General features: G+C 49.4%; 1 protein-coding gene across 3 annotated transcripts in view; it reads right to left on the reverse strand.

Annotated features, from left to right (window-relative positions):
- Positions 1–25,433, reverse strand: part of GABRA3 (gamma-aminobutyric acid type A receptor subunit alpha3) — an 83,525-nt gene that overhangs the window by 46,275 nt on the left and 11,817 nt on the right. The window contains exons 1-3 of one of the 3 annotated variants that reach the window (XM_035323927.1): positions 12,747–12,878; positions 5,434–5,555; positions 2,002–2,123 (exon numbers count right to left, since the gene is read on the reverse strand). In XM_035323927.1, coding sequence (XP_035179818.1) covers positions 2,002–2,123; positions 5,434–5,522 — 211 coding nt within the window. In that variant the 5' untranslated portion in view covers positions 5,523–5,555; positions 12,747–12,878. Of the gene's footprint in view, positions 1–2,001; positions 2,124–5,433; positions 5,556–11,688; positions 11,722–12,746; positions 12,879–25,433 lie in introns of those variants that run through there. The other 2 variants (XM_035323925.1, XM_035323928.1) reach the window with 2 other exon arrangements.

A 25,433-nucleotide genomic window follows, 5' to 3' on the forward strand; every position in this document is an offset into this window, starting at 1 on the left:
AGAGGCTATCTTGAGGGGAGAAGTCACCACATCAACACTCTGTTGCTTACACAGACTTCTCCCGGAGCCTAAACAAACATTGCTCAGTTCCCAGCGCGCGTGGAGGAGGCTCTGCTGGGTGCGGGGGCAGGTGTCGGGGCACACCCAGCCCTACACCCTGCTTATAACCTGACCAAGGGTTTTCAGAGGGGTGTCTGTGACAGAAAGCAGGGAAAATGGGGCCAAGAAGTGAGCCTGCACGTCCTGCTGCTCTATTACCCACTATTTAGGCCAGTCCATCCTTCCATTAGCCTGTCCCTGGCACAATACCACCATATCTGCCCTTTTCAAATACCAAAGCAAGACTGTGTGGTGTTAAGGAATGCTTTCTCCTGACGTCCTCACAAAGAAAAGCCAGTGGAAAATATTCCCAAGGGAAACAGCAAGAGCCCAGTGCTGGGTCTACAAGGGCTGTCCCCTGCTATCTCACAGGCAAGCCACGGAGCCATGCAAGTCACCGAACCACCCAGCAGCACAGCGCTAGCAGTGCCAATTTGGAGCAAAGCAGTCCCTTTCCCAGTTTTCACATAACGTTGGACAACAGAAACTCACCTCATGCTACCAATCACTCCAGAAGAGCCGACTGACCCCTAAGCCTGCAGCAGGATGGTTTCTGCCCCTCTGGCCACCAGAGCCCCCCAGGCCTGCAACCTTTGTCAAAACTTCCCACCTGGGTCTGCCAGAGTGCTCCGTGAGGGGAAATCAGAGGTGAAAGCAGTCTTTGAGCATGCAACGTCTGGTTCAGGCAAAGGCAATTTATTATGTTAAGCACATTATTAAAGGATCTAAAGCAACAGAGCAGAGATATTCCAAGAAAGGTTTTAACTTTCCCAGCAAGGGGGCTCCTGGGAGTCCTCTTGTTAATACTTTGCACAGGGTTGTCTGCAACCAAGCCTACAGTGAACATAAATGCCCCCTCAGTCCCCTCTCAGAACTCGTTTCAGTTAAATCAATACAGCCATTGGGGAGACTTGAGGAAGCAAAGCTATTAGCGGGACCGCAGTTAATTCTGGGGGAAAAAAACAAGCAACAAAAGCAATAAAGCTGATGGATGGCCTATGCAGATGCAGTAACCCCTTCCCAGCCAGGCTCTGCAGCACGGCAGCCTGTCAGAGGTGAGGATGCTCACTGGAAAAACCCTTCTTCCCCCGATTTTGCATGGTCGCTGCTTGGGATCATCTCCCAGAGAGATGTGAGCAGAGGGCTGAGGCAAGGGGATGAGAGAGGACTGGGCAGAGGAGTGGCAGGTGCAATTCCAGCCTATTACTACATCACCAGAGCCCGTATCAGTATGCAAGGGAGAGAGAAAGCTCATTCCCAACCTCCCTTGGCAGCCTGGCCTTCAGGGAATGGCAAACACATTGCAAGTCCAGCTCTGTGTGGGAATCGCAGTCCAGCAATGCACCAGGAGCAACATCTCCCTGTACCTTCTCCCTCCATATATTATGCTAGGGGCGTGCCATAAGCATTGGAAGGGGGCATGAGAAGTTGACTACCAGTGTTTTTGCTTTCTAAGGCACAGCACACCGAAGAGCTCCCTAGAGAGTGGCTACATAGGAAACAGCTGAAAGGACATCCAGAGAGGTTGTGCAGCAAAGCCCACCGACTAAAACGTAATACCAACACAGGTCAAAGGTTCTAGAGACTCGTGGAGTCATAATTTAGGGCATCACAATGTCTATTAAATTAGTGGAAATAAGTAAAATCCTATTTGCTCCATCTACAGGCCTATCAATGTAATGTCATAGAAGGCCACAACACGCATGGAGACTCGCACCACTCTTCTCACAAAACACCAATGAGGTAGCACAGGCAGAAATCGGGGAAACCAGCAGCAGACTGGCTCTAGCACCGAACAGGTCTCTCCTCTCAACAGGGGCAGACCTGTTCAAGCCATCTGGGCAGCCCCTCTGACCTGAAGCTACGTGGCTGTGGAGCACGGCATCGCTCCACCCAACTGACCTCCGAGTCCAGGCCTGAGGCGGTTGTCGTAGCCATCCAGCAGCCTGTCCAGGATGCGGGTGAAAATGGTGATGTTATCTTTACTGTCATCAATGACATCGGAAACATGCTTCTGAGAAAGCCTGGTGCATTTGGGGAAAAAAGAAGAGAGAGAAAAAAGGCATGATCAGAAGAGAAACCTTCTCTATATTCTCCGAGCACTTACAGAAATGAAAAGACATTTATCTGTTCCCCAGCCTGCACCGCAATAGGTCCCGAATTGCGGGATGCAGCACATCTGTTGATGGGACTACATGCACAGGACCCTCTGCAGGGCTCCTCAAACCAACCTGCCCAGCCTTAGGCTGCCCCTAAAAAGGATGTTGTAGGAGCAGAGGCTCCAAAACCTCAGGGTTACTCAAGTCCCGATTTTTCCTTGTAGGAGGCAGAGTAAGAGGTGCCAGTTATTTACCCTATCAGCCCACTTCCAAGTACTCTGCTGCTGAGAAAAGGGAAGGGAGGGAGAAAAATTGAAATCGGTAAAGCAGGATGGGAGGCTGACTCCATCATTAAAACTGTGAGCCATTTCTGCAGTTTGTTGAACTTTCCCTGTTTATAAAATCAAATGAGTTCTCATGTTCCTATCTCCACTCAGCCCAAGAAGCCCGTGAGCCCCAAATAAGATGATTTCCTTGGGGCATTTTCTGCCCCGGGTAGAATAAAATAAGCAGCAAATTTCTCAAACAAAACTCATATCACCAAACAAAATATCCAATGCAATTTTGCAAGCCCAAAGGGCTCAAATAGTAAATTTGCATTTTGTGTCTCCGTCTCAGTCAACAGAAAAGGAGCCCATGGAGCCTCGTGAAAACAGCTGCTTCTAAAAGAGATTTTGGACAGCACAGGGTATCAGTGCTGCAGCTCCAAGCACAGCTTTTCCCAGCAGAAGTAGCTTTTGGGAGTAAAACTAATGGAAAGGCAGAAAATTAAGCAACAGAAAACTGAAAGAAGAAAAAATCTATAGAGATGCAGAGATTGTAGGGAAGATGGAAAAGGGAATAAAACAGACACTGATGAATCAAAAATAAAGGCAGAAAACACATGACAATGGAAGAAGTCCAGCCAACCCCTGGGTATAGATTTTGCCCCCATTTATCTGTTTGGGAGGCACAAGCAGCTCCAGAGCACAGAGCTCACTCCAGCCCACGAGGCTGCCTCATCATCCCCTGGCAGCTTGTGGGGTGCTGCCACGGGTTTAAGCAGGAAAAAGCAGGGACCGAGAAGTAATTATGGAGAGAAAAAAAAAGGGGGGTGGGGGTGAGAATGTCAGTGAACCAGTTCAGAGCTTAATCCTACAGCATCCCATCTGGTTAGACCAGCCACCCCTGACACTCTGGGTCCATTTGTAAATACTCTGCGGAGGGCTGAGAGGGTGACAAGCAGCAAAGCTAGCTTGGAGCTTTCTGTCAAAATGTTCTAACAGAAAACCCAGCTTCTGTAAGATAAGGGACTAAAAAAATGTTTTCAACAAAAAATAAAAAAATAAAAAATTGGAGCAGGGAAGGGTGTTGGTATTTTTAGAGTCAGGCTGAATTAATGGTATTCAGCATGTTGTCACTAATTGAAATATTTCATTTGGGGCGATTTTGACATTAATCAGTCAATGACCAAACACTGTGGTAAATTGCTTTCCAAGTGTTTGAGGTTTATTTCTCTGGGGATCAGATCCCACTTCTCCTGAGGCTTCTCGGCCTATAATTTTTGGCAAACCACTATCTGTTCTCGTGCTGAGAAGGGGCCAAACCAGGAAGCTCAATGTCCAGAAGCAGGCGTGAAGTGCTTGAACTGCAGCTCCTATAAGCATGGGGCAGGGCGGGGAAACATCCCCCGGCCCCTGTGCAACCAAATCAGCTCTGAAACATCAAAACACCCCTGCTATTATGAACTGCATTGCAGCCTCTAAGACTCACTTGAATCAAAACACGGTTTTGACTTTGCACCTGAACTTGAGCATAAAGCAGATTTGAAGGATCTGCACTCCCTGAAGGTAAGGAGAATTTTAAGGAATTTAACAAACGTCTACAGTAATTAGCGAGGCTTCAATTGTGTCAGCTTTCACTAGATGTCATGGTTAAAAGCAATCTGTACCAGTGTCTGCTGATGGGTATATAACCATCTATAACTTATGAATAGCTAGCATGCTCATGAAAGCTCATTCATTAATGTTTTATAAGCTATCTTTAAAAATTACCCATAATATAAAGAGGGAGAGGACAGATTTTTGTGAAGGAACTCCTGGCAGAGGCTCAGCAGCGATGGGAAAAGTGAGTTTACAAATTTCAAAGCCACTTTAGCTTAGCCTGACATTTGAGGCTTTGACTTCAACGTGAGCAGCGTGGGATCAGCTGGGGAGGCACCGTGGGCGCATGGTGCAGGCAGGGAGAAGATCGAGGGGCTCTGGGAGGGGAGAGCCACCAGCCCCACTGAAAAAATCAGAGGAGCTGCGCAGAGATGTGTGGCTCATGGTTTAAAACCAATTAAAAGCCTTTAGGCAGAGAAGACAGTTTTACAGCAAATTTAATTAGGAGAGGCTTGAGGAAAAGTCATTGCCTCACCGCTCATCCCCGTGCATGTGCTCTCTGGAGAGCTGGCTGCCACGCTGGCAGGTTAGCTTCTGAAGAAGGGGCCCCTCGTATGCGATGTAGGAAATGAATCCTCCTGCAGGAGGGATGGCAGGTGACAAGAGAGCAGCAGCAGCCACCAGACGATTGCAAGCAGAAGATCAACAGGAGGGAAGGGGGAGGCAGGGACTGCAGCTGTCCCCCTGCGGCCAGCACCACGATACCAAGGTCAGCATCTGCAAGTCCAGGCATACGCGGGATGCATTTGTTTATGTAAAATTGGGTGCAAGCAGCTGAAGTGGTAAGGGCCTGTAGCTGGGCAAACAGCTACATGCAGAGGGGGCACAGGTAGAGCACAGAACCAGGACATTTGTTCCTGCATGAAAATCCTCGACTGCTGTTAGACTTGTACTCAGCTGACATTTGTGTCTGTACCAAGCACTCTGAAAATTTTCTAATTCTTTTATAGAAGCCACATATTATTTACATCTCTCTCCCTCAGCTGTGCCAGGGGTACCCCTGCCACCCTTCCTCAAAGGGCTCTCCAGGCTTCAGCAGAGGCTCGGGCAGGACAGGAGGAGGGTTGGCCAGGCCTGTCACAGCCTTTCAGCCACTCCTAGAGGCTGGGAGGAAAGGCTGGTGGCAGTGTCCAAAGCCAGGAGGTCTCAGAGGAAAGAGGGACAAGACTCTGCATTTACACCGGGGCACCCAAGGAAACAGATTTCTTAATATTTTACCCTGGACTGCTTCATCCAGGCACCAGCTCAGATATATTCAAGCATAGCAAGGGGACTGCAGCCTTAGCCAAGGGCCTTGGCTCTCACCACCTTACCCAGCGTCAGCAGGGAGAGCAGAAAGCAGGACCAGGACTCCAAGGCCAGTGAGAGAGAGAGACCCCGTTCCCGGGAGCCTTGGCGCCATGGCCTCGGCACACAGCCACTGGGTCTTCACAACCTGCCAGGTGTGCACAGAGGGGAAGGAGAGAAGAGGAAAGATGTTATTTATTGGCGGGAAAATAATCAAGTTAATTCTGTTTTTCCCAGCGGTTCATGCCTGTTAGCCAGAATTTGGTATTTCTGGAGTCTCCTCTTTGAAGTCCCGAAGGCCCCACAGGGACCAGCAGCACTGCTGCAGCAGTGCTGGCCCTGGAGAACCTTGTGTGGGGTCAGACCCAGGGGTGTCCATACACAGAGCTCTCTAGGGGCTTTTACACCTTCCAGTCACTGCACAATACCACTTCCAATACCACTTCTTGCAACCATTTCTTCCCCCTCCTCACCCCATACACCCAACCACCATGTCCCCTTGCAGCAGCCCATGCTGCTTGGAGACACCTGCAGAGCAGAAACAAGTCTTAAGACCCATTTTTTCCCCAAATGTCTTTCTGGACAGTTAAGCACTCATTTAATTCTGATAATGACTCCACCAGAAACTATTATAAAGTTCAGGTATTGAGGCCCAAGCAGTGGGAGTGTTCACCTGTACCACGCATGGCACGCTCAGCTTTTTCATTAATGCTCAGTTTTCTTTTTACTGTGATTTTATTACACATTTAACCGCCTTTCCCCTTTTCTATATCCCATTATGCTGATACACCTTGGAGCAGCAGCCTGTATAAATACAGCCTGTTGTGACGCCCAGGCACGACCACGAGCTCCCCGAGCAGCAGCCAAGGTGCCCGAGGGTGAAGGGGACAGCTGAGCTGTGAGAGGTACTGAATGGCAGGGGTGTGCAGACATGGCATCCCCCAGCAGACACCCCATACAGACAGAGCAGGCTGGGAGGGACAGTCTTGGAATCCAAGTATTTGCTGATGAAGCACAAATTAGGGATTGAACATCTGCTCTGTGGGAAATTCCAACAGTTTGGGGAAACGTGTTCCAAATCAGAACAAGGACAGCTAAAATGTTGATGTTTCTTACGAGGCAAATCCAGAAGTCCTTAAATTAGCAGCTCCGCAACAGATTTCATTTCAAATTTCTTAAGCTTACATATTATACAATAGGATTTAAACACTTCTTTCTGAGACAGCTTCAAGCACTAGCCAAAAGCAGAAACGCTGCTGGCTTCCCCCTCCCTTCTCCACACCACTGCTGAAAAGACTCATTGAAATCAACACTTGCCCATTCAAACGCGGATTTAAATTAATGGTTTGTTTTGGCAGGATTCACACTGCCAGCAGTTTTTGACCGGTACTACCCACATGAACCAGGACCCTCCAGTTTGACAGCAGTGCCTCCTGGTTCTGCAGGAACTCACATTTGGTGAGACCACAGGCTGGTAAGATCATACACCAAGTCTGGGACAGAGCAGCTGAAAAAAAGAGGACCAGAAAATGAGGCAGCAAGGTAATTCAGAAAGAGGTCAGGCCAGGAACAGTGACAAAAGCCACTTCTTAGTGTCTGAGCCAAGAAGCTCAAGACAGCCATGTTTCCACCAGACCTTGTTCATGCAGTTTTCCTTCGTTATTATGTAAAGATGAATGGCTAATTTTGTATTTTGGATAGTTCTGTTGAAGGTGTGAGCCAACAATAACAGGGCTGCCTGAAAAGAAGTTAAATGCACAATCCGGTCTCATTTTAAGCATCAGGACCAATTCCGCATATCTGCATTGGGACAAATTCTGTTTTCACCGCTTTTCTGAGTGACTTTGCCAGACATGGCTGTTTTGCTATGGATGCTCTTATGGACTCAGGAAGGACTGTGCAGCATAAAAAATAGCTTGGCACTGCTTTCTACCTCTCTCCTTTGGTTCTTGTTCCATATTTGCCTGGGGGAGTTGGAGAGAAGAGGCTCTGCTGCATTTTCCTTGCTCTTTGTCTGTTACACTTAGATGGATTGTAAAACAGACCCAGTCCTGAAGCAGCACTAAGACAGAGCCAGGGCTGGCCAGGCAGTGCTAGGGCAGCCACAGACGGAGCAGTTCCCTCCCAGCACTGTTGCTCATGACCCCATTACTAGACAAGCACTATCTCTGGAAGGTGCAAGGAAGCATCTGCAGGGGAGGTTTTCACTCCTTTCCATAAGGCGTATGATTCTGGGGCTCTTTCAAAGCTCCTTTGTGCATACAGCTTAGCCAGAGCCCAGTTGGTCGGTTCCCATGGCACTGCAGCTCCCAGCATCACCTCTATAAGGATGGTGTATGCTCAAAGCAGCTCTACACTTCCTTATTCCATCTGCCCATGGCTCATTTCTTAATAGCACACTTAGCAAATGCATTCATCACTAATTCTGCAGTTGCTGGTAACCTCCCCAGCTGAATCAAATGCAGATTTTCTAAGGAGCCCTGCTAACATTTTGCAGCTGGGATTAAGCAACACTTGAAGTTTACAATTCAGTACACTCCGGATTTTGGCAGGTTTCTTTACAACCAGATACCTAAAGGCATTGTAAATATACCCACTCCTCTCCAGCACATGCTGTCTGTCCAATCTCCAGAGCACCACACCAAAACAGCACTCCCAGGAAACAGCTTTCCTCCTGGCTGTGCAGCTTTGGAAAGAGGAACTGGAAAAGCTTCCCTCTCCCCAACATCCTCCAGCTTCTGTTCCTCCTGAGGTGGGTTTGGGAACCAAAAATGTGCTGGTACCTTTTGGATAAGCAAGGTCCCCTAGTAGTGTTAACATTGAGGCTCTCCTGACTTTGCATACCAGGTCTGATCTTTTTGCAATCCTTACTGTAGGAGCCATTAAATATTCTGAAATGCCTTCCTAGGAAAGAGTGATTAGCACGGGCTTAGTGCTGACAAGGAAAAGAAAGCTCTGGAGGTGGAGAAAGAGGTAAAGCTTGCAAGAAAAAAAAAAAAATCTGGGAGCACAGCTCAGAGAAGGAGAATGCAGGCAAAGGAAAGTAAATGGAGTGAAGGGTCCCAAAAACCCACATGGGTACATTTATAAGAGTCACATTAGTATCTCTCCCAAATTACTGCCTCCTTGAAACACGCACAGCCAAGGGAGCAATTTGATTCACTTAGCAATAGTCTCATCACGCAGGTGGCACTTGTGAAGCAGCAGCCCAGAGAACACGTCTGCCCCCGGTACACACCAAGAGGCAGCATGCCTGCAGCATCACTGCTGGCGTGCCCACGTGCCACACACCCATAGCAGTGGCATCAGCCAGAGGAGTGCTGAATACTTACAGCTCCCCCCCCCGGACCCCAGGACCTGCAGCTGCTGGGCATCTTTGCCAAATCAGGTATCTCAGGGGCATGTGAGCAAAGAAGAGCTGATGCTGGGAAGCCAGCTGGGGAGCAGAGGCAGCCGGAGTCCAAAGGCTCAGATACAAGCACAGGAGGAAGGGGGTGATCTAGCCCCAGCTGGTGCCAAACCATCCACCCACCTGCACAGTAACACAGCTGAGCATAGCGCTGTATGCGACCTCAGCACCTGCAGGTTTACCCCCCAGATCAGGTGCACAAGCAACTCCTCAGAGCTGCTCCCTCCCTCATTGCACCGCAGCCTTCACAGACCAGGTCCCAGGTATTCAGGAGCGGTCCTCTGACGTCCTTTATGGACTCCAGAAGCATCCAGCCTGCACAGGCTGTGCTGTGCCCGGCTGTCCCTGATCCTCTGCAGACACACCAGCCTTGAGATCTTCACTGCCGTGCCTCTTCCAGCACTGCTCTGGGTATGGCTCCGAGCCCTCTGCAGCGATGGGCAGCCAGCAAGCACTTGGTGCAGCAGAAAAAATGCAGATGATGCACATGCTGCCCTGTGTCCCTGCTGGGGTGGGTTTGCTTCAGTTCTCAATCATTTCATCTAAAAAGGAGGATCCCTTGGAACAAAACTCTCTCTTTTTTGGGTGCAGGGTTAGCAACGAGCAGACATTTTTTGTCTTGGAGCCTGGAAACGATAGAATAACACTGGTGTTTCACAAGACCCTGGTCCTCCAGGTTCTTCACATCCCTTTGTTGCAAGATGAGCTCGCTGGGATGCACACATGTGCTGCACAGTGCAGACACCAAGCCAGCCTGTACTGGAAGCAGTCCAGCCCCACACGCAGTGTGCTCTACCTGCACCAGCTAGTGCAGGGGAAGGCTTGGTTTGTCAGCCTGGACTCTGCTTCCAGCTCCTGAGATAGCCTGCATTTCTCCAACTTGGCTCTCAGTTCAGCTCTTTGTGCTAAATAGATACCGCCAGAAGACCAAAAGCTACCACAGCATTTATAAGAATGTGAGAACAAGAAAAAGGCAGCAGTGCCCCTGCCTACCTGAATCAAACTTGCTGTTTGCCATCTTAGAGAGCCAGCGCTGGCACACAGCAGGCAGCTCATGGCAGAGGAACCGGTCTTTGACTCAAACGTGAAAATGCACCCGAGAGGTGCACACTGAGCAGTCCTATAAACACACCCTGCACTAGCCATAAATCACCTTCCCATCAATCTGCCACACAAGGTGCAAGGCACACGTGATGGTTACCAAACGCATTGTCTGCAGCTCTGCAGGAGACACCAGCTTAAGAGGACACAAATCCAGAGGCACAAGGGAAGGAAATGTAAAGGCTCAAATCAACATGGAAATTTTGAAAGCAAGCCTTAAACTGGGTCTCTCCTGCAGAAGGTTGGTGATGTTGAGCAAGCTCCATGCCCAACTCTCAGCCCAGCTTTATTTTTTTTTCGAAATGGGAAGCCGCTTGACAATTTCTCAAAACAAAACTAATCCCAGTATTACAGCTCTCTGCTTGAAAACACATCCAGAGGGACTGTAAAGTGACTCACACCCACAACCGCTACAGGAAACCGCTTGCACTCACAAGTGTAACAAGCCAACACTGATTCACCCACATAATTACAGGCAGACACTGATTCACGGCTACTGCAACTGCAGACAGACTGACTCACAATCAGAGCAACTGCAGACAGACTCCGGCTCCCGAGCACTACTGGAAATACAACCACGCTGACAATATCCACAGTCAGCAATCGTGTTGTATGTACACAAACCCCTGGAGAACTAGCTCGCACCTCAACCAGAGCAAAGAGCTAGCCAAACCCTTTGCTTTCTGCTGGTGCTCTTGACCTTCACCCCACAGCCATCTCTCCTTCCCCAGTGGAAGAACAACCACGGCTCTGCCGTTCCTCCCTGACCTCCTGCTTGCCAAGCACTATTGTCAAAGGCTGGGCCCAGGAGCAGAGCTGTGTGATGCACATTCACACACACACAATGCATGCGTGCAAAGTGTATACAGTGCAAGACATCAGTGTATGTCTACTTCGATACCATACGTGTGCGCTAACTGCGCTGACTCCGTGTTTCCAGAATATAAGTAAAAGCAAACCAAGTATAATACATTTAGCCCAGGGGTGAAGGGGATGGCAAAAGACTCACCACTGGGCAAAAGCTTGAAAGGCAGGATTATTTACTACACTCTCTGGCTGGGTATGCAATTATGTCAGCATTCAGCCTGGGTATTGTGCTACTTTTTGTAAACAGTTGGCAGGAATGCTCCTACAGAGATGAGGAGCTGGGCTTCTTCTCTAGTGTTGAGAGGGAGCAAAGTGAAGAGGACGAGGTCTACTTCAAGAAAAAGAAACGGAGGTGAAAGAACGGATTAAGCAGAAAAAGGCGAAGGGGAAGCTGACAGCGAAGTGGGACAGGTGGCAGTCTCCAGACAAAGAAGAAAGGAGAGGAGAGAACAGAAGGAGGAAAGCTGCATGATGCAGACTGATAAAGCTCCAGAAGCAAGGAAAGGCAGCTGCCTCCCAGTGCTGAGCAGGTCGCGCAGCAGTGCAGCAAATGCATGTGTGCGTGCCCCTAACACAGAGCTCTGTGTTAGAACCTCCAGGAGGAGGTTCTAGGCAAAAGGATGCAGCCCCCAGCCAAGCATGTGCCACGGGGCCCAGGTGCAGCCACAACTGCTCCAGCTGCTTGCATCTCTGGAAAAAGAGCAGGAGCAGAGCGTTTGCATTCCCCTGCCGCTGCACTTGTGTGCGCACGCGTTGCAGGGCACCCAGCCACCACAGACCCAGGCTGAAGGACAGGCAGACAAACTCCACCAGAACAACAGCATTGCCTCAAAACAGCTGGACATCCTTTATCCATCAGGGTAAAGAGAAAGTTAAGAAAGACTAGACAAAACAGATGACTTGCCTGAACCACACACAGCATCTCCTAGTTGTAGGCTGGACCTGCCTCACCACCTGTTATTTTTCTTCTTCACACCTCCCCCAAGGATCAAGAGGTGAGGGAACAAGCATGCCCTGCTGCCACTGTCAGAACACCTCAGGTGAGCAGGGATGAGAGCTGCTCTTGCCAGCTGGCCCACAACAGCGGCAGTCTCAGCAGAGGGTCCCGGATCCCCCGTTCTGCCTGAGGATGCTGCTGTGTATGCAGGCAGCCAGCAGATTCAGGGGAGAGACTATGGATGCAATTGGCCAGGGAAATGAACTATTTGCTCAATTATGCTTCCCTCATCCAGACTAGAATCATTCTGGCAGAAGGCAAAGCGAAGAACAATGGATAAACGTTGCAGTGGGGACTGTCTAATGCTTAATTGCATTACGCTACTCCCTTTAAATGATCCGTATCTCAGTCCCAGTAACTCGGGGGGGGGAGGGAGAAGGATCTGGAGCTCTTTTCCCTTTCCTCCCGTACCAGCCTTAGAGACCGCAGCCCCACAAAACTCCTTTCGCCCTCCCATCTTCCTTCCCCACCCCAAGTCAGCACCAGTACCCATTAGGCCTGGCTGCAGGATTCAGGGGGAAATTTGACTTTGCTTTACTACGCCGTCTTCCCCGATCAGCCCTTCCCCTACATCTGCCGTCCTGCTCTCGGGACCGGGCTCGACACCGTCCTTTTGCAGACATTCCCCCCGCTGCCTCCTACCCCTCTCCCCGCTCCCCAGGCGGGTGCCGGGCACGGCTCGGCACGGTTCGGTCCGGACCACCACGCTCCGGACTTGCTGCGGGAGCAGATCGGCTCCGAACCCCCGGCCACCCTCCCAAGCCCCCCCACCTCTCTCCCCCCACCCCTTAAACCAAAAGCCGATGGGGAGGAGGGTGCAGCTCCGGGGGACCCCCCCAGCTGGGGGGCTCCGCACCGCCCCCAGCATCCCGATGCCTGCCGGGGGGTTGCCACCCACCTAAAGGGTGGGAGCCCCGGGTGTTTTTTAGGGGGGGAGCCGCCGCGCCCCGCACGCCCTCACTCACCGCCGCTGGCTGCCCCAGCGGGGGGGCCACGGAGCCCGCACGGCTCCGCACCGCTCCGCACCCCCGAGCCCCCCGGGCCGGGGCTGCCAGCCGCCGCCTGCGCGCTCCTCCGGCCGCGGCGAGGGAGGGAGAGACGGAGAGAGGGAGGGAAGCAGCATCCCCCCGCCTTCCTCCTCCTCCTCCTTCTCCCCGCGCCCCGGAGGAGGGTTTAACCACCCGCTTTGTGCCGAGCTGCCCACCCCGCGGCGCAGGCGGCAGATCCCCCCACCCCGGCCCAACCCTGCCGCCCTCCCCGCCCCGAGCGGTGCCCCAGAGTCCTCGGCCGAAGCTCGGCACGGCCCCGGCCCCCGCCATCCTTTCTGCACCGGAGGATGAGCAGAGCACGGCTGGCTGCTCGCAGCGTCTACCTGTTGAAGGGTGGGAGCTCCGCAAGGCGCTGCTGCTCTGCGAGGAGGGGTCCGCCACCCCAAAGGGTACCGCACCCCAAAGGGCACCGCACCCCCAAACCCTGCCAAAATGCCTTTTCGCTGCCAGGCCCGGCCAAAAGCCCCGGTCTGCCGGCGGGGCAGGGAAGTTTGGAGCACAACTTGGGATTGCGAGGTTTATATCGCAATAAAACAGCATGCGGAGGAAAACAAACGCAGAGGAAGGGAGGAGGAGGAGGAGGAAGAGAGGTTAAAATGCTGCAAGGAGTAGGCAGAAAAAAAACAAAGACGGGGTGGCAGTGCAGGGGTCCCAGAGGAGGCTCAGTACAAGACGCACTGGCCAGGACTGGCTGGGCTCGGGAGGCTTTGCAGAGCCCCACGACTGAAGCTGGGCAGACGAGAGCTGACAGTAAGGCGCACTCAAAATATATTGTCCCTGCAGAGCTCTCCTTGCGAAGCACTCTGCAGGACTCAGCCGCAGCTGTGACTGGTACATAACCTCCACCCAGCACAGAGGGGCTGGGATGAGATAAAGGTTCATAACTGCAAGCACCCCTGACAACCTCAGAAATACCCCTAACGCTTATTTTTGAATACTAAAAGTAACATGCAAACATACTTCACAGCAAGAGCCCTGAAAGAGGGCATGAGAACAATTAAATCCAGTCTAGGTGTCAGTTCTCTGCATTTCTGTACCAGAAAGTGACCCAGCCCTTGTTACCCAGAAGTTAGACACAATCACTCTTTGACCCTGTTCCTAAAGACCACAGCCATCCCAACTTTAGTGAGATAGCAGTATTCATTCTTATGGGCTCCTGAGCAGCAGGAAGAAAATAGACTTTCAAAGCAAAGAGTCAGTTCCCTGTGATCTGAGCAGTTTTTGCTAGACCGTATATCCCTGTATCTATCTATATATCTGTCAGCAGCAGTTCAAATGCCAATAGAGTTCATCTTCCCTCAACTAGGTAGGTGCCATAGGCAAGACTTGACGAGCCTCACAACACACATCTGAAGAGCAAAATCTTGACCAAGGACTTGAGGTTGCACCAGCACAGTGCCCCCACAATCAAGTGTGACACCTCTCGGGCCAGAGGATGGAGAACCCCTAGTGTTATTGCAACACTTGGATCTCTTACAGGGCCTTCCAGCTACCACAAACCATAAGCAACCAAGTTTCTCCAGCCCTCAACACCACACCCAGCCGTAGCCAATAGAAGCAGACAATTTTGAAGCAAATAAGCCCCCAAGTTATTTTCTGGTCTGACAGATGTTTTGTCTGAGCTGCAGGGACCTTTGCTTTTGAGATCCCATGCAGACAGCTAACATTTCATTGTCCTTAGACTACTTCTGCATGAATGACAGCAACCAGTGCATGGTGTGGGGCTGTTCCCATTTTAAAAAATCTTTTTCTGCATCGGAGTCCTCCTACAATAATCTGAAGTATCACTGAAGAGAAGAGTGAGCTATGCAAGCATGCCAGCAGAGGCGCTTTTGCTGTTCTCCACAGTTGTGGCAAATCATAGGATCATAGAAAAATTCACATCGGAAGAGATCTCAAGAGATCATCCAGTCTAATCTGCTACTCAAAGCACACTCAGCAAAGGAAGAGCCCAGGGAGCAACACAACTTGGCCATACTTATTCACACCAAGTTTCTGTTTACTTCAAGGCTTTTTCGAAGGCACATCTCCTTCTGTTCCTGATTTATCAGCTTGCAAACAAGCGTTGGCAAGGGAACAGGGGAGAGAGGAAGACCCAAGGCACAGCCAATCCCTTAACTGAAAACCCAAGGATCTGGTCAACCACCTTCCCACTGGCTCCATTGGAGAACATTGCTGAGATAACCATGCCCAGAATTAGGACCATGCATAGGACCCGGCTAACTCAAGAACATTGATTCCCTGGGGGATCAGAGCAGAGGAGGCCCTAATACTCGCTCTCCCTCCTTTCCAAACTGACTCAGCTGCTGGCATGAGCTGCCTTGGGTAGGAGAACAGGCATGAAACAGAATCAGCGAGACAAGCATATCCGGAGACAAGTGACTCAGGATTTTAAATGGCTCATATTGAAGAGCATTCCAAGATTTACAGGTTTAAGTAGTGCTAACAATAGTCACAGGCAATGGAAACCATGGTTCTCTTGAGGCCTGTTCATCCATAACCGACAGCAATACAGACTTCCCCAGGAACACCATAGCTCACACCACTCTGACATGCCTTCTCAGCTCACTCAGAGGTCTCCTCTGACACTGCCAGCAGCCTGAAATAGTCTTGGGCATGAGGCCCTTTACTGAAAGTGTTTTTTTTTTTTTCGTTTTTTTTTTTTTCCTATCATTCCAAAATCAAATGAAGTCCCTCCCCTTGGAGCCATACCATGCAGCAAGTTCTCCTTGTGAAAGCAGGGAGAAGTGGATGTGACTGGGTCAGGCAAAAGTACAAGCTAAAAAAATTACAGGGATGTAGCCATATGAACAGTGAGCTGCTGCCAGCAGAGCAGGAGGTACCATACCTAAAAGCACCCTAAATTAGGAGGTCAGTGGATAGGCACATTGAAACCTTCCCTACTTCCCCAGATGTGCTGGATTCAGGCCATACTGGCTCACGCAAATCCTTGGCAGAGCAGGCACTTGTGCTCCACAGCAAGGCCTGCTTCTAGCCAGCCAAACAGCAATAATCAAAATCTCCACCAACCAAATCCCAGCCATCACCCCTCCTGGGCAAGCTCCAGAGCTTTGCACGACCTGTGCCCCTTCTGGTATGGCTGCAGCTATAAGGGCTGGCCAGTCCTTCCTGCCAGCTACCCCTGCAGGGACATCACGGGAGGCCCTGGACAGGGAAGAAGTCATTAGCTAGCTTAGGAAGTCCGGCTATAGGAGACCTTTTCTGGGAGGTGGAAGGAAAGCAGCCTTATCAATAACTGGCCTTAGCTAGCCAGAATTGTCTTGATCTTCACCCTGTTTGGAAGAAATGTAACCCTGCCCTGAGTGCATCAGTATCTGTGGGATATATCCATCAATAAAAGAGCTATAAAAACATCCTGTGAAACCTGTAAGAATTCATCTTTTAATGCATGCCTCCATCACCAGGTTGTTGGGTTGTTTGTTTGTGTTTTTTAATATTTTATTTCCTTGAAACATTATACACAGCCCCAAACCCTCCTTTACTTGTTGGAACACCTACCTGAACTCTGTCACACTCCAGGAGGAGACTGCTTTGAGGCAAAACCCTTCTTATGATGGTCAAGGTTAAACTTTAAGGCTGTCACCATATTGCTGAAGAGTAATCTCTCAAAATGGAAGTACAGCAGCCTGGGAATATCTTGTTAATAATTAGCTAAGCCTTTTCCTCCTGCCACCCTGCTCAACCAGCCAGAATAAAAGTGTGCTTGGTTTTAGGTCCGTGCTAGAGTGCCCTTGAACTGAATGGAGCTGCAGATTTAACAAATCGCCAGCCCAATGAAGCTTTTAGACTGGACGGGCCTTTCTGTAGGTGCAGGTTGTAGGAAGGGAATCAGGACGTGTGGCACAGCTCTGGCACACCCAGCTCTTTGGAGGCAAGCCTGGGCCATCCCCGTCAGTCCCAGCTCACACCCAGGCCCAGCACCCAGGGGAGCAGTCGCACAGCAGCAGCCAGGGCAGGTGGCCGATCCAGGGAACGGGTGGTGTTCCCCAGCGCCGCAAGGCAGAAGCAGCAGTGTGTGATGGAGGCAGGGCCCAGTGACACATGGCTCCACACGTAACCCCACATGTAACCTAACCCTGATCATGGCTATGCCAGTCCTGCACCAGGCGGCCTCTACCAGCTGATGTTCCCAGCCACCTTGAGGCCCACCCCTGCTGCTGGGGAAGCACCCAGCCCTAGGCACTAAAGGAGCAGGATGCTGATGCAGGCAGGAGGCCAGAACAAAGCGTGTCTGAGCTGCACATGGGGCCAGCTCCTCCACTGAAGGCTGCCAGTCCCACACACCCCTAAGGAGAACCATGTTGAAGTCCCCCTAACCAAAGGGCTGGAAGATGAAGGATCTTTCTCCCTTCGCCTCCTTCCCTCTCAAAGCACCCAGGGCCCTCTCAAAACCCCCTCCTCCTGTCCTGTTCTCCTGATGCTCGCCTCCATCCCCACCAAATCAGCTGCCCCTTCTCCCCACCCACCCGCTCGCCCGCTCCTTGCACCCGTAGCAGGGCCGCCATCAGAGCCAGCTGCTGCCTGGTGCTTTATTAGCTTGTCTCCATGGCAACTCGCCTACAGCTTAACTCCGAGAGACCCCTATCTCACCACAGCCATAAATCAGCCACCCGCCTGCAGCCTCGGTCGGGGACGGGGGTCACCGCTCACCCCGCACGCTGCCCAGCCCCGCTGCTGCCCTCCCTGCCGGAGCTGCCCCACGCAGGCAGTGGGCACAGCAGAGCTGCTCTGCACCACATTTGCAGCCCTCAGGCAGAGTCTAGCTGTGAGACAAAGCAGCACCAAGAAGATGGTGGCTTTCCCAGCTTGCAAGCAAACTGGAAGCACCCAGGCAAACCAGCCCTGATCTGGTACTCCTCCTCCTTCGGACAGGAGGAAGAGCCTCGAGTTAGGACCAGGTGCAGTCATGCAGAACTGAGGTCCAGTTCCAACAACATGCAGGAAGGGCTGCACCACTGGCCAGTCCCTAACAAGCAGGCACAGCACTGGGCTGAGGCAGAAAGGCAGCATCTCCTTCCCTTGTAAGAAAACCCCCTCCATCTTCCATGCCAGCAAGGGCACAGAACTCCCCATATCCAGGGTAAAGCCCCTGAAGGGGACAAAAAGCCACCTGAAATGCTGTGCTCACCCTGGTCTTCAGAAACAGCAAAAGCAGCCTTTCCCTCTGCACTTTGCAAAGTGGAGGCTCCCCTTCAAAACATGCTCTCACCAGCACTGTCCTTAGGGTACCACTTTTCCAGCAAACCCACTGGCTGATGACATCTCATTTGTGCTGGGCAGCTGGGAGTAGGTGGCAGGTAGGAATCGCTTGTCCCTGCAAGAAGCAGACTTTCCCACACACTTGTTCCCTGTGGCCCTAAGAAGGGATTGCAGGACACACTGCTCTTTCCATCCTCTCAAACAGAGAAAACACATCCCCGCTGCTGAAACATTCCAACCCTCAATATCAGACCTTAGGAAAGGAGACAGCTATCTCTAGACCCCACATTATGTATTACGCAATCTGTGACTTCACCCATACCTCTGAAGCACCTGATGTTGGGAATAAATCTTGGAAATAAACGCGATGGTAGTTTCCACCACCAGGAGTTTAGTTTACAGAAAACTGGCAAAGCAGACAAGAAAGGAAGCATCATCTGTAGATGTTGGTGCATTGCAGCACTGCTGGTGGGAAAAAGGAGGGCAATGGGCCAGGGCAGAGTTTTCAAGCAATTCACTTGAGATTAAAGATAATCCATGACAAAATAGATAGGTTTAGCAGAAAGATGGTCGTTTTTCCCCTCACTTTTCCATAATCCCAAGGGATGCTTGAGGTGCAACACAATGCTTATACACAGCATCACAATCCTTGCTGCTTTAGATAAGATCTGGGGTTTTACCCAGACTCAGGCATGCCTAGAAGTGGCCAGACATCCAGAAGAGGCCATTGGGATGGCCATATATCTTCAGTTTATATAGATGCTCGTATATCCACCCAACAAATCAAAGACCCCCCAAATTTTTATAGGACTTAGTTGAACTCCACATCGGTGTCCTAGCAGATGCTGGCAGAGCAAAAGAGCTGGACTCTTGTTTCTATGACAAAGTGTGCCCATCCATATCTCCAGAAGGCAGACCCAAGTCCATGGAGAAGTACCAGAGCTCTTTTAGCAGGGCTAGCTCACAGTCTTGAATTTCAAGAACTATAAGCTGGCAGTGGAACAAATTCATAAAAACTAATGGGCCTGAAAGAGACTGTATTTGTCCTGCAGTCCCTTGGCAAGGGCAAAACTAAACCTGGAGAGAGACCTAGTCACAGACTTTCATCTCTTTTGCAGTTACAATAGCAGCATCAGTTCAAAAATCCCCCTGTGGAGTCATGAGGTTTTAGATGCTTCAGCATTTCTATTTCTAACACCGCGCATGCTTGTGAAAACCAAATTACTTAAGCATTTTAGGTACCTAAACACTCATCTAAATCATCTCTACAGGAAGGCTGGCTTTAGGGAGGGGCTGGCTTTTTTGTTTTTCTGATCTGGATCCTTCTGGATTCCTGTTTCTCTCTGCACATACACAACTGAACTCATTTTTGGTTTCAAAAAACTTGGAGAGTGGCATGAAGACAAAACCTGGAGCCTGAAGCAGGGCCAAACAAAAGGAGATTCACACCAAATTGCGGGAGTTGATAGTATCAGCTGAGGTCTTTGGAAAATGCCCTCTGTTCATATTACATAGAATATTATTTCAGTTCCCCCCTTCCCTTCATAGGTACCTTCCTCAGCTTTGTATATCAGCTTGAGCCTCTCATTTGAAGGAAATCTTGGTCTCATTACAGCTTGATAGAAATAAGATATTTCACAGCTGGACACCAAACAGCAAAGCTCCTGTCTGAAAGACATGGCTGGGCTTTGGGTGCAAAGGCCATTACAGCAATAAATTCCAAGGGAAGTACGAACTCTGTGTACACCAGAACTTACTGCATTTGGAAACTGGCTGTACTTTCATTGAAACAGCAATTTTAGGATCCTCTCCATCAAGCAAGATAGTTAGCCACACGATATGGTTATAGATAAAGCTTGTCAGCAGGAGAGCAGAAATTTCCTAAAGACATCAGCTGAATCTGCTATTTTAACAAGGGCTTTAAATGTCACCACATTGCCTGTGCTATGGTCCCTGAAAGGATTAATATCTTGCCATGTTTGGTAAACTTTACAAGGACTGCAGGAAGCCGAGGGACGGGAGACCGCCTAACACCGAGTGGATCTCATCAGTGCTAATTAGCTGAAACAAAACAGCAGAGACCCAGGTAATAAGAGCTCTTCATGATATTAAGGTGAGTGGTGGCTGCAGGAGACAGGACATTGCAATCTCTGCCTCCTGGAGGCAGCCACATGGGAAGCCGATGTTGAGCCAGAAGCTCGACACTTAGTGAAAGAAGGAACTGCTCAGAAAGGCTTGCATGATAGCTTTCTCCTGGCATGAGATGAAGCAACCAAAAAAGGAACAGTCAAAGCATGCTCAAGGGCTGTTTCCCTGTCACTCACGCAGCTTCTCACGCATACACTATCTGCACTGCTGGTGCCAGGGGTGGAAGCATGCAGGAGCACTGGCTTGGCCACCAGTTCAAGTCTCCTCTGTCCATAACTACATCACCATTGACAGTGAAAACCCACTCTCAAACACCTTAATTAATATACCTGATGGAAAAAATGACACTAGTTGCCCAGCAGAACTGGGGCAACACCAACGCTAAGAAAACCTGACGAGCTGCAAAACAGGGTCCTGTCAATTACAGCCCTCTGGGACCCCCTTCACCCTGACCCCCTACCAGTCTGCCACACCAGCAGCAGACAGCATCAGGCTACAGGTCCCGGGGCAGGCAGCTGGGACGCCTCCTGGCACAGTGCTTTGGAGTACCCAGCTGCCTGTTGTTCTCCCAAATGTACCACCAACAGGCAGTGCTCTCCCAGGGCCTGTCCCCTTCAGGAGGGTTTTAGTGTGAACAGATCGGAGACAAGCAGCAAAAGGAGTTGTGCATTTGATGACAGGAAGACATGGCAGCACAAAGCAGCTATGCACAGGAGGAAGAGCCACAGGGCACTGAGGCAGGCAGATGTTCTGCTGCTGCTATCAGCTGTCTGGCAGTGGGATGCAGAGCCTCTGGAAATGCCTGTCAGCCTGAGCCAAATAGGAACACATGGGCCCCGGGATTCAAAGGACACTTGGTATGAGAAAGGGGATGCTCTAACTGCCCCAAAGCAGCAGTACTGAGATCAGGTTGCATGACCCTACAGAGGGAAGCCCTGAGGTCTGTGGAACTGTAACGTAGGTCACTGCTTCCACTCAGCCCCACACCCCACCCTTAAATTCTGGAAAATTTGAAACAAGTTTTAAGTCTTCTCCCTCCCACAACAGCTGGAAACAGAACAAAACAGTCCTGTATTGGCTCGGTCAAACACCTACCAAAGTTTCAGGGTAGTCATTTCCTTCGTACGCCCCCTAGTCCCAGGACTTTGGCTATTCAGATGACTTCAAAAAAAAAAAAAAGCTGCTAGCTTGAGCAAGAGTCCTGGCTCTGAGCTGTCCCAAGTTCTGATACACTTCATCTACAGTGCTGACTTGGATTCCAGCTGTTAGGAGCCAGCTGCAGCATCTGAGCACCAAATTTCTCAGGATTTACCAGAGCAAGCTTTATTTTGTTTCAACTGATTGCATAGAATGGGAGAGGATAACAGAATTAGCAGGATCCATTCTGCTTTTCCCAACCTGCCCCCATTAAGGATGAAAGCTCCTCTTGTCTGGGAGCCACTGCACACAACACCCTCTTGATTTGTAATTAGTGGAATAGGAATGCTCAGTCAGCTGGGAAATCTGCCTGAGTAAATGACATCCTCAAGTGTTTTCTAATCCAAGGCATGCAGCCTCTCACTTTGCTGCTAATGGGCTGCAGTGGGGAGTACCAAAATTTCTGCTGTGGACCCACAGGCATCCAGGAACACCTCTTTAGCTAATTCTCTCCAGGATCCATGCCAGCAGCCGCAGCCTGTCACCTGGGAGAACCTGCTAGGTCCTGCCAAGAGATCGTGTCAGTCATTAAACCACCTCAGTCTCAGCCCTTACTACCCCAAGGCATCATGAGCATACACAGTTTAAGGAAAGATCTTTGTCAAGGAATAGGGGAGCTACGGAAAACCTGGGGGCAGGTTCAAGGATGACCTGTAGTGCTATTAGCATTGACAGGACTTTAGATTTGGAAGAACAGAGGTTATGAATCAAGACAGAAGCTGCACAGCACCTGGAAGAATCACACACCAGAATATTAACTAAAATAACCTTCTGCCTCATCTCTTTTAAATTCAGATGCACAGGGGAATCCATCAAGGTAATTTATGGTGTGTAGCTGCTGATATGCCAATCAAAGGAAGCCCAGAGTAACAAGTGTGCTAAGAGACCTCATTGATCGTTATCTCCACAAACAGAGGCTTAATTCCCTCAATCCTAGTTAATCAGGCTACTTTGTTACATTTCTTATACAAATGGGTAAGTGATCAGTGGGAAGCATTAGGCATTAGATACACAGCCCCCAGCTAACTTCAGTCGTCTGGAGGGAGGATGTGGAGGTGGTGTTTAGGAGGGCACGTGTTCTGGAGGAAGCCTGAAAGGTCTCCACCCAGAGGTTTTCAATAGGACATCCTTTCATAAGCAGAAATTTCTCCACATATGAAACACCAAGATTTTGATGAAAACCTGATAATTTGCAGATGTGAAGATTATTAGAAAGGCAGGAAAGAAAGCTTCACTAAATTCTATGAGCCCACAATCAGCTTACACATAACGAGCAGGTTCGCGTTTTTCCAGGAGCCCATCAGATCTTTCTCAGTGGACTGCAGATCTGAAGATGCCAGAAGCTGCAGTGGGAAGAATAATCACTACAGCAGCTTTTCTCCACCTGCCATTTAGCAGTACAAGCAATGGCCTCCTTGTCTAGGTCCAATATCTTTTAGTTCTATACTTGAAAAGAAAACAATTCTGACCAGATTGGTAGGGACTTCCTCAGATGGAAAGATGTGCTATTGCATCACTATAAGCTGTAATGTAACAGCACACTGAGAACTGGGAAATATCGAGAGGATGTAGTGCACAAATCATGACTACATCTAGCCTTATGAAATATCATAATTACTGATCTGGAAGAGGAAATTAGCAGCACATTAATTCTGATGAGGATCTGAAAGGAGTTGCCCATAACAGACTAGGGAAGGCTTCAAGAAAAAAAAAAAATATAATGTGACAAGAAAGTAGAACAACCCATCAGCAAAGGAAAAGACACTTAGGAAAGGCTGGGGAGGAGGCAGGTTCAACCTGACTTCACTCTAATAGTCTCTAGAAGCCCCTTGCTCATCTTCACCTTTTTCCCAAAGCCTAAGCAGTTCCCTGACAGAAAGAGCTTGCACACGCCCCTGTAGTAATATAGGCTCCCAAGGTGTGTTTTTTTGTTGTTGTTGTTATCGTTATTGTTTGGTTGGTTGGTAGGTGTTTTTGTTGTGTGTTTTTTTTTTTGTTTGTTTGTTTTTGGCCTTTTTTTTTTTTCTTCATTAAAGTTAGGAGAGAGTGATGGAAGCACCGTCCAAAATAAGATGGGAAACTGTTGCCCACTTTGACCAAATTGCCCTTTTAGAAAGCAGTGAAAGTTAATGCCACCTTCCTACCTTCTTTTGCATTCCTCTCCCACTTCTTGCTCATAGCTCTGAGCCAGCCCAAGCATCTGTCCACAGGAAAAGTAATCCCATGGCATTACGGTCCATATCTGCCTTGCACATCCTTATTGCTAATGGAGCATTGGCCAACATCTGCGTTAGCAGAAGTGAAAAGGTGAAGGACAAACACTTCCCACGTTGCTGCAAAGAACTGGACTCCACTCATCCCCCAAGCAACATTCCTGAGTCCCCTATAAAAAACAAAGGCTTAAGCACACCCTGAACATGCCTAGGAGGAATTCCAGATTAAAGGGAACAAGAGGGAGGTCAAGTAGGCCAACAGCTCTACCCATGAAGTCAGGGATGTGGAGCTAGGAACAACTGTGACAAGAATACATAGAAAAAAAAATGCTTGGCAGAAGACATAAGACCTTCGACTGTAAAAATCAGCCAGGGCACGCAGGGAAGAGATCAGATTCTGTGAACTGCTGTGGCCACAAGTGCCTGATGCCAACAGTCTATGAAGTCTCTCCAGAAACAATACCCACAAAGGTGCAGAGTCAAGCACTCAGTCAGCAGTGCCAGAATTCAGAGCAGCCCTGCTGCCCTCATACAGACATAATTAAACTGTCCATAATTTGCTGCTCTTATGTAATCCTATTTACTTCACTACCGGACCTCCAGCTCTTTCAGCCAGACGCATCTATCCCAGACTGAATTAGCACAATGAAGTACAACAGTTCCTGTTTACATGGAATGCTAGTCGATACAGATAAAGAGGTATAAATAGCAGGTAGCCATAAAGCTGCAGAAAATATAGTAGATGCTCATCGAGTGAAGGGACATTACAGGAACGGGTTCTGCTTTTGTCCATCGCAGAGTACCAGGGGAGCCACTCAAACACAGTTACTGTGCTCTTTGGTTCCCAGAGGCACAAGATCTCCTGGGTCTGCCTTACAGATGTGCTGGGCAGTCTCTACTGTAAGTCAGGAAAAGCTTCACTGCAGAGAACCTTAAGTATTCCAAAGTCATGACCCTACATATCTTCTGTTTGACAGCCAAAAGCATTCATATTTTTTTGCTCTAAGTTTTTGCACGTCAGTTTTCAAGTGTAAAAAAATAAACTGACTTCTAGTAGTAGCAGTGTGAAATTAAGTTCAGTACCATGTGTGATGCAACAAGGATGAGTACTACTGCACAGCACCTGAATAGGCAAAGAAGCAGATCTTATAACAGGCAAAAGAAGAGACTTAACCACGTTGAACACAAGTACTGGGAATCCTGTGTGAGGCAGGTAATTGGGGAGGTCAGGTAATTGGGCTATTTTGTAATATATGCACGCTATGGGGTGGGGGTAAGGTAAAAAGAAGGTGGTTTCAATTCCCAAAGATTGGGATTCACACCCTGAACTTCTCAGTAACATCAGCATGCAAAGTACAGAAGGCTTGCTAAAGAGGTTAAAAATGAAGTTAAGAAAAAGAAAAATTTGGGCCAGAGAGACTATTTCCTAGATTCAGAGGATCTTGCCCATGATTCCACTTCCTCTTCTAGTAGTCTGTCCTCTAAATAAAGTTAATTCCATGGAAGCTGATAGCCTCCTCCTCATTCATGTTTATAAAACTGCAGCACAACCTACAGCTGTCTAACAACAAATTTGCTCACAATGGTGCTCCTAATTCCTTGGAAGGGCATTGAGAAAGGGCTGGGAGAGTGAGACACTCTGCAAAGGAGCAACATCGGTGAAGAGTCACTGCCAGGAACCAAACAGACCTCACTGCACATCAGCTGCAATGGGCTTCAGCACTGCCCTGCTACCAAGAACCAGAGTTAAAAGGATGTGTTTCTGGCAGCATCTTCACACTAAACTAGATTCTGTGGGATCTTCTACCCTTTTGAAAAACTGACA

The sequence above is a fragment of the Oxyura jamaicensis genome, chromosome 4, assembly GCF_011077185.1.
Source record: "Oxyura jamaicensis isolate SHBP4307 breed ruddy duck chromosome 4, BPBGC_Ojam_1.0, whole genome shotgun sequence".
Taxonomy (NCBI): domain Eukaryota; kingdom Metazoa; phylum Chordata; class Aves; order Anseriformes; family Anatidae; genus Oxyura; species Oxyura jamaicensis.